We start from the raw sequence: 9810 nt of genomic DNA, 5'->3' as shown, positions 1-9810 counted from the left end.
GGATAAATGTTAAAATCCATCTGTGGGTCGTCAGCGGTTGTCTTAGTTGTCAACAGCGCTGCAGGAACAATTTTAGGTCATTCCCTAACAGCAAACTAACATCTTCCAATGGTAAAATGGAGTATAATCCAATTTTAACAGGTCCCAAAAGCAACCCTGACAGTAAATTTACCTTGTACAATGGCACAGAAACCATGCTACCCCCAAAGCCTTTAATAAGATTTACTTCATCAGTGTTCGTCTCATCACCAAACTTTAGAACGCTGTCTAATATAAGTGACTGAGAATCCCCAGTAACTCGAAGAATTTTTGGTAGTTGGGTTGACCCTTCCTTTACTAATACAAACCCATTTGACATAAAATGATCAAAAGCCTTCTTAATTCAGTCAGAGTTCTCAGTCCATAACTGAGCCTCAACAGAATGTTCAGAACCCTGTGGGTTTACAGGTGCGTCAACAAACTGAACACCGGCATTTGGGACTGGCTTCTTTTCATTTTTCTTATTCAGGATAGAACAATTAGCCATCACATGACCAGCTTTCTTACAATAGTAACAAGCAAGACCAGAATATTTCTCTTTCAACTGCTTCCCTTCATCCTTACTCTTGTCACTAGTCCCAGCTGTAATTTCTGGTTTACCCTGGTGATCTCTGGCACTCTTTTGGAAGCTCTTATTTGGGATAATCTTAACCTTATGAGTAAAAGCAAACTCATCTGCTATTCTATCAGACTCCTGCAAATTGGCAGTATCCTTTTCATCTAAATATGTCTTTATGTCGTCAGGAGCACACCTTTTGAATTCTTCAATTAAAACTAACTCTTTCAAGCTATTAAAATCATCATATATGTGCACCAGCGATCAAAACACACAGACTTCTCATAAGCAAATTACATATGTCCGGTTCACAGATTTCCACAAATTTCAAAACTTTTGCCTGTATGATTCTGGGACCAACTCGTAAGCTTTGAGCACAGCCTGTTTCACTATGTCACAATCAGCTGCTTCATCAACTGTCAAAGCAGAATAGGCTTGCTGAGCCTCCCCCTTTGTAAGAGAACCAACCCTCTTTTGGCCACTTTCAATTCTAAGCAACCTTCTCAAAATGCTGTAAGTATTTATCAACCTCTTTCTGATCAAATGGAGGTACCAATTTAATTTCCCGACTAGCCTCAAACTTATCACCAGAGTCTAAAGCTAGACCCCTTTGCTGAAACCACTGTATCTTTTCCAGCTCGAATAGCCTCTGTCTTTCTGCTTCCTCCTTCTGTTTTTCTGCCTCCTCTCTGATTTTCTGCCTCTATAGCCTCAAACTGCCTCTGCCTTTCTGCAGCCTCCATCTTTAATTTTTCTGACTCGTACTGGAGCTCAAGTTCACGAGGTTTACTTTCAGGAAACACCTCCAAGTCCTCCACTTTAAACACACCCACAGATACATAATGTTCAGCTGTCACCCTCTGCATCTGTGCCCTCCTCATTGTCAATTTCAACATAGCAAGTTTTAACCTTCTAGCAAGACTCAACAACTCAATCCGTCTGGCATCCTCTAATGCCTCAGAGGTTCCCGCTTCCAAACAATAATCAGCATCCGCTGCTGATTTTCCACACACAAATAAATCAGAAGGGACTTCCCCAATGAAATCGATAATTAATGACTACGCCCTCATAGCTGTTCATATCCCAGATGCAGGCCCCAATTTTGTTATGAATCGTAAAGCTTTAGAAACGAATCAGCACCAATAGACTACACCTAGAACAACACACATAAAATACTGGTGGAACACAGCAGGCCAGGCAGCATCTATAAGGAGAAGCACAGTCGACGTTTCAGGCCGAGACCATTCATCAGGACTGCCTGAGACTGCCTGATGAAGGTTCGCGGCCTGAAACGTTGACAGTGCTTCTCCTTATAGATGCTGCCTGGCCTGCTGTGCTCCACCAGCATTTTGTATGTGTTTGAATTTCCAGCATCTGCAGATTTCCTCGTGGAGACTACACCAGGAGTCTGTTTTTGATCTTAAAACTATCTTTATTAGAATCTACTTATAATATAGTAACTTAAGCAAGATAAACAAAAGTTAACAGTGTTATGTGTATATATGTGTGTAAATATAAATCCAAAACTATTGAGCTAGGGGGAAACAAGGCTTGGAGTCTTCAGATGGTAAATTATGAAAGTTCAGTTCAACCACGGAATAACTGATGAGAGAGATATTTGTAATCCAGGGTAAATGTCGATAGAAGGCAATTATGTCGAATTCCGCAGGTTCCATGGTGGTAAAACAAGAGAACAGTCACTGTAGATTTTATCTGTCATCCTTCCAAATCCACATACTAATTATCACCCAAAGTGACTTGTCACAAGGCATATTGTCTTCAAGTGAATTACCACACCACACCCAGGCAAGGGGTAACACATCAGTGGTCTTCACAGGATACCCCAAATCAGATCCGCTCCTATGGATCAAACGAGGTGACAACCACACATTCGATGTATGATGAATCGATAATTAACCCACACTTGTGGGCATAGGAAAATTCCAAACAGTGACCCTTGGCACCTATTTCCCTTGTATCGATCTTTCCATTTTTCCTCCTTCATCTCCGTCTGACTCTGAGTGTCTGTGTCCTCAGTTAAAACTAAACAAGCTGTGAGTGATGTAAACAAGCTGCAAGTCAGACTGATTCACCTTCCTAATCTCTCTCTCTTAAAATGACAGTCCACAGCAAACAAAACCTAGGGATTCATAACAACTGACTGGTGTGCCAGTAGTTGGGATGACTGAGTGAATCCTTTCCCACATTCTCAGCAGGTAAATGGCTCCTCTCCAGTGTGAACTCGCTGATGTCTCTGTAGTGTGGAAGAGCGAGTGAATCTCTTCCCACATTTTGAGCAGGTGAATGGCCTCTCTCCAGTGTGAGCTCGCTGATGTTCCAGCAATCTGGATGACTCAGTGAATCTCTTCCCACAGACTAAGCAGATGAACGGCTTCTCCCCAGTGTGAACTCGCTGATGTACCAGTAGGGTGGATGAGTGACTGAATCTCTTCCCACATTCTGAGCAGGGGAATGGCTTCTCTCCAGTGTGAACTCGCTGATGATTCTGCAGGTCGGATGAGCGAGTGAATCTCTTCCCACATTCTGAGCAGAGGAACGGCTTCTCCCCAGTGTGAACTCGCTGGTGTTTCAGAAGGTTGGATGACAGAGTGAACCGTTTCCCACATTCTGTGCAATTGAACGGCTTTTCACCGGTGTGAGCTCTCTCATGTCTCAGTAGGTAGGATGACTGAGTGAATCCCTTCCCACATTCTGAGCAGGTGAATGGCCTCTCCCCAGTGTGAGCTCGCTGGTGTCTCTGTAGTTGGGATGATTGAGTGAATCTCTTCCCACATTCTGAGCAGATGAACGGCTTCTCCCCAGTGTGAGCTCGCTGATGACTCTGTAGGGTGGATAACTCAGTGAATCTCTTCCCACATTCTGAGCAGGTGAATGGCCTCTCCCCAGTGTGAGCTCGCTGGTGACTCTGTAGGTGGGATGACTGAGTGAATCCCTTCCCACAGACTGAGCAGGTGAACGGCTTCTCCCCAGTGTGAATTCGCTGATGTACCAGTAGGGTGGATAACTCACTGAATCCTTTCCCACATTCTGAGCATGTGAATGGCTTCTCCCCAGTGTGAACTCGCTGATGTCTCAGTTGGCTGGATAAAGCACTGAATCCTTTCCCACATTCTGAGCAGGTGAATGGCTTCTCCCCAGTGTGAACTCGCTGATGTACCAGTAGGTTGGATAAATCACTGAATCCTTTCCCACATTCTGAGCAGGTGAATGGCTTCTCCCCAGTGTGAACTCGCTGATGTACCAGTAGGTTGGATGACCGAGTGAATCTCTTCCCACAGACTGAGCAGGTGAAGCGCCTCTCTCCAGTGTGAACTCGCTGGGGACTCCGTAGGTTGGATGACTGAGTGAATCTCTTCTCACATTCTGAACAGGTGAACGGCCTCTCCCCAGTGTGAACTCGCTGGGGACTCCGTAGGTTGGATGACTGAGTGAATCCCTTCCCACAGACTGAACAGGTGAATGGCTTCTCCCCAGTGTGAACTCGCTGGTGAGCCATAAGGTCAAATGACTGAGTGAATCCTTTCCCAGAAATTCAGCAGATCACCAGCCTCTACCAGGTGTGGTGTGAACTGACTGGTGTGTCCACAGGTCCAACTGAATCCTTTCTCACACACAGAACAGATGAATGGCCTTGCCCAGTGTGAACTTGCTGATGTACCTTCAATTGTGATAACTGAGTGAATCTATTCCCACTGTCTGAGCGGGTGAACAGCCTTTCTCCTGTGTAAGATGACTGGCTTGCTATTTGGTCAAATGATCAATTGAATCCCTCTCCACAGTCTGAGCAGGAAGGATAGTCGATTGAATCCCTTGCTCCACTTCTTAAATATCCAGACAGAGACAGCAAAACTGGCGTTTTCTGTTTGAGATCCCCGGTGACAAATTCCTTCTCGTTTTTAACCTGTGAAAAGATTTACAAAATCCATCAATGGGTTTAGGACAACATTTCAGATGAGATTACTTGAGTTGCCATGGTTTGACTTGGTATCACACTGTTACAGTGAGGTTCAACCCAAGTTGGACAGAGAAATCATCTTCTGACTGGGCAGAGTGCTGGTATCTGGAATGACCATCAATTCCCTGAAGCTCCTCCTGTCTCTATAAGAATGGGGCATTTCTGCCGTCTCCAATCTGTGACCTGGCTCAGTCTGACTCTCTCCGTTGGTATTATTCCCTGTTCCTGCTGAGCTGCATGGGTGCCTGGCCCCACAGTAACTGAAACAGTCTCACGCAAATTGTCTTTGTGGATGTGCATCTGGGAATTCTTTTATGTATTATTAACTTAAAGTGCTACAGCTTTAACACCATATAAAAAAATACCTGCTGAGATGACTGGTTGGTCCGCACAGCTGGTAAAAGGGGTTAGAGTGAATTTTTGTAATATTTCAAGTTCTTGTAGAAAAGTACAACACAGAAACAGGTCCTTTGGGCCATCTAGTCTTGTGCTGAACTATTTAAATTGCCCCTCCCACACTCCTACAATCCAGGTACCTACACGAACTTCCTAAATGTTGAAATCGAGCTCGCGTGCACCACTTGTGCTGGCTGCTCATTCCAAACCTAGATGACAATCTGTCTGCAGAAGTTTCCCCTCATGTTCCCCTCAACATTTCACCTTTCACCCTTAACCCCTGGCCACTGGTTGAAGTCCTACCCAATCTCAGTGGAGAAAGCCAGCTTGCATTTACACTATCTATGCCCCTCTACCACAATCAAATTTCACCTCAATCTTCTACATTCCAAAGAATAAAGTCCTGACCTGTTCAATCTTTCCTTATAACCCAAGTCCTCCAAACTTGACAACAGCCTTGTGAATTTTCTCTGAAATCTTTGAATCTCTTTTAAATCTTTCCTGTCAGTAGGTGACCAAAACATCACACAATACTCCAAATTAGGCCTCTTTTACAAGTCAACATAATATCCATCTATTGTCAGGATTTGTTTCACGAAAGCCAATGGGCTAAAATCTTTCTTTCCGTCACTATCTAACTGTGATACCACTTTCAGTGAATTAAGGACTTGTATTCCCAGGTCCCTTTCTTCTACAACACTCCTCCGTGCCCGACCAGTCACTGTGAAAGACCTCCCTTGGTAGGTCATACCAAAGTGCAACAGCTCACACTGGTCTGAATTAAATTCCATTTTCCATTTCTCAAACCATTTTCCCAGGGGGTCCAGATTGCACTGCAAGCCATGATAGTCTTCCTCGCTGTCCACTACACCACCAGTCTTGGTGGTCATAAATCTGCTAATCCAGTTAACCACACTATCATCCAGATTACTGATCTAGATGACAAACCACAACAGATCTAGCACTGATCCCTGTGGCAACCACTAGTCACAGGCCTCCAGTCAGAGAGGCAACCATCTGCTACCACACTCTGGCTTCTGCCAAAGACAGTGTCTCATCCAATTTACTATCTCACCTAGAATGCTGAGTGACTGAACCTTCTTGACCAACCTCCCATATGAGACTGTGTCAAGTGCCTTGCTAACGTCCATGTAGACAACATCCACTGCCTTGTCTTCAGCCACTTTCCTGATAACTTCCTCAAGAGACTCTGTAAGACTGGTTAGACATGACCTACCATGCAAAAAGCCATGCTGTCTATCCTTAATCAGTCCACATCTAGCCAAATACTTATATTTCCGGTTCCTGCACATAAGTTCCAGTAACTTCCCCACTATTCACTACTAGTCACCACTCCGTGGGTTTGGAGATTTCCCTTGAATTTCATAGAATGATAGAAATCTATAGCACATTACAGACCCTTTGGCCCACAGTGCTGTGCCGACTATGTAACTTACTCTAGAAGCTGCCGGGAGTTTCCCTAGCGCATAGTCCTCTATTTTTCTGAGCTCCATGTAACTATCTAAGAGAGTGTTAAAAGTCCCTGTTGTATCCGCCTCGACAACCGCTGCTGGCAGTGCATTTGACACATCCAACACTCTCTGTGTAAAAAAACTACCCCTGACATCCCCTCCGCATATATTTCCAAGCACCTTAAAACTATGCCCCCTCCTGTTAGCCATCTTAATGCTGGGAAAAAACCTCTGTCTATCCACACACTCAATGCCCCTCATCATCTTATACACCTAAAAAAGGCTCCAAACATAAACAAGGAAATTTTACATTGCTCTGAGGATTTGTTAGAAGTAAACAAAATTATGAGGGTATAGATAGGGTAAATGCAAGCAGCTTTTTCCACTGAGGTTGGGTGGGATGACAACCAGAGGTCATGGGTAAGTGGGGAAGGTGAAAGTTTAATGGGAACATTTGGAAAAGTTCTTTGCTGAAATGGTCGTGAGAGTGCAGAATGAGATGTCAGCACTAGTGGAGAATATGAGCTCGATTTCACCATTAAGAGAAGTTTGACAGGTACCTGGATGGTAGGGGTACGGAGGGTGATGATCCCGGTGCAGGTATTTGCATTAGAGAGATTAAATGTTTTTGGCATTGACTAGATGGGCCAAATAGCCTGTTTCTGTACTGAACTTCTCCATGTTTCTGTGACAGAGAAGCTGGCCAAACTTGTTTGGAAGGGAAAAGGTAGGAGTGACAATGGAGCAGCAATGGCTGGAGTTTCTGGGAGCAATTCGAGAGCTGAGTAATCGATACATCCCAAAGACGTGGAAGCATTGGAATGGCAGCAGGGCACAACGTGGGTTAAATGAGAAACCAAAACCAACATAAAAGCAGAGGAGAGGGCAAACAAAAGAGCAAAAGACCATTAGGAAGCTTTTAGAATCCAACAGAAGACAACTAAAGGAAACTCAAATGAGTTTGGGAGTGGAATTATGAAATGGCTGTCATTAATGAGTTCTGGTTGCACCCAACAGTCCGCAGCATTTAGAGGAACGAGATATCCAGGGCCTCAATATCTCTTGAAAACCAAGATTCCCTGCACTCGTTACCGTTCAACTTTTATTTTGTCAGACACATACAAACTCTACACCCTTAAAATTTCACTTCTGAAGAACTCCCACTTACCAAGTACTCCTTTGCTAAAAAACATCCTGTCCCAATTAACGCTTGTCAAATCCTTGCAAATATCATAAAAAAATTGGCCTTTCTCCAATTTAGAATCTCAAGAGAGGTCTAGGCCTCTGCTTTTCTGTATTTACTTGGAATCTCATGATCAGTAGATACAAAGTGTTCCCATACACTAATTTCTGTCACTAGCCCTAGATCACTTCCCAATAGCTTATTGCACACTTCTACATAGGGAATTTTACATACTGATTAAGGTAGATTTGATAAGCTCTACCCCATCTAGTCCTTTTACAGCCTAGGATTCCAGTCAATAAACGGAAAGTTAAAATCATTCACTTTATCAACCTTTGTTTCTTGGCATAGTCCGCAATCTCTCTACAGATTTGTTCCTTGAAATCCATCAGACTGTTGGGCGCAAGCAAGTCCAAGTAATGACTACAATATCATAATTTCATGTCCTGAGGTCTGAATGACATCTGTTTGATGTCAAAAAAAGAACCTTGCCCTCAATGTCACTGAAACAAAGGAGCTGGCTGTAGACTACAGGAGAAATGGAGACAGGCTGACCCAGGATCTGGGGCTGAGAGGGTGAACAGCTTTAAGTTCCCTGGCACACACAACACTGAGGATCTCACCGGGTCTGTACATACTGGCTGTGTGGTGAAAAAGGCACAACAGCACCACTTTCACCGCAGGCGGTTCAGGAAGTGTGGGACGGGGCCCCAAATACTAACAACTTTCTACAGGGGCACAATTGAGAGCATCCTGACTGGCTGCATGACTGCCTGGTATGGGTGCTGTACTTCACTCAGTTGCAGGACTCTGCAGAGAGTGGTGCAGACAGCCCAGCGCATATGTAGATGTGAACTTCTCACTATTCAGGACATTGACAAAAACAGGTGTGTAAAAAGGGCCACTGTGTAAAAAGGATCATTGGGGACCAGAGTCACCCCAACCACAAACTGTTCCAGCTGCTACCATCTGGGAAACGGTAGCACAGCCTGAAAGCCCGGATCAACAGGCCCAGGGACAGCTTCTTCCACCAGGCCCTCTGATTGATTAATTCATGCTGATACAATTGTACTTTTATTTATCCTGACTGTCCTGTTGTACATACTATTTATTATAAACTATTATTAATTTCACATTGCACATTTAGACAGAGACGTAACATAAAGATTTCTGCAACTCATGTATGAAGAATGTAAGTAATAAAGTCAATTCGATTCAATTCACCCTCTCCACTATCTATTCTGTCATTCTGGCTCCAATCCTCCCTGCAACTTTAGTTTAACCACCCACCCCACAGGGGAGCACTAGCAAACCTTGCCAATAGGATATTCGTCCCTTTCTACTTCTGTTCCACTAACTAACAAATCCCCTATCACCCCTTTGACTTTCCTCTGCCAGGTAATTCCCCCCAACAGTTTCTAAAGTGTCCACCTGTTGTTGTGTCGGATAGCAACAAGAGTACTCGGCGATGGCTATTTAACCTCATTCCCCTTCCTGACTCTCACCCAGTTTCCTGTGTCCTGCACCCTGGGTACAACTCACCTCTCTGCACATCATACCTATCACACCCTCTGACGCTTGGATGATGCGGAATTCATCCATTTCCAGCTCCAACTCCTTAAAGTGCAGCTGGATATACACCTTCTACGTGAGGGCGTCAGGGACACTGGAGGTCTCCCCACCTTCCCACCAATATCCCCTCTAATTTGTAATGACCAGTGTGTGCAAAAACCTTGTACTGTACAATTTTTACCCAGTGACAACAACATGTGCAAACTGAATTTTATATAGAGAGGTATTCATTTCAACAGCGAGCAAGTCACTGTCAGTAAGAACTTTAATCTCCTCTGGTTGAGTCTTGATTGAGTTCATCTGCACTCTCACACAACCTATGTAACAGGTTAATGAAGGATTTACTCGCCGCTGCTTTTGCAAACCACCTATTTGTGATTTTCTTGCTAAATGATGCTTTCAATTTCAGATTTCCAAATATCACTCCACTTCTTCCCACTTGAAAATTCTCCAGCAACTCTTGCATCACCAATACACACAGTATTGTACATAAGTATTTCCCCTGAAGTCTCACCCAGGTGACTGACAGTGGTGAACTCAGTGATGGTAATGCCAAGGAATACTGCCTTTAAGGGTGGTAGTCTGTCTCCCTGGAGTCTGGCACATTTGTGATGTG

General features: G+C 44.1%; 1 protein-coding gene across 1 annotated transcript; it reads right to left on the bottom strand.

The window, feature by feature from the left end:
• Positions 1-1926: 1926 nt before the first annotated feature.
• On the bottom strand, positions 1927-4485 carry LOC132386824 (zinc finger protein 271-like). The gene has a single exon (XM_059959163.1). The coding sequence runs from the start codon at positions 4110-4112 to the stop codon at positions 2805-2807; it is 1308 nt and encodes a 435-aa protein (XP_059815146.1). The 5' UTR covers positions 4113-4485; the 3' UTR covers positions 1927-2804.
• Between the last annotated feature and the right edge of the window lie 5325 nt (positions 4486-9810).

Source organism: Hypanus sabinus, unplaced genomic scaffold (genome assembly GCF_030144855.1).
Source record: "Hypanus sabinus isolate sHypSab1 unplaced genomic scaffold, sHypSab1.hap1 scaffold_1322, whole genome shotgun sequence".
NCBI lineage: Eukaryota > Metazoa > Chordata > Chondrichthyes > Myliobatiformes > Dasyatidae > Hypanus > Hypanus sabinus.
The sequence above is the reverse complement of the archived record's forward strand: the minus strand, read 5'-3'. Positions and strand labels throughout refer to the sequence as shown.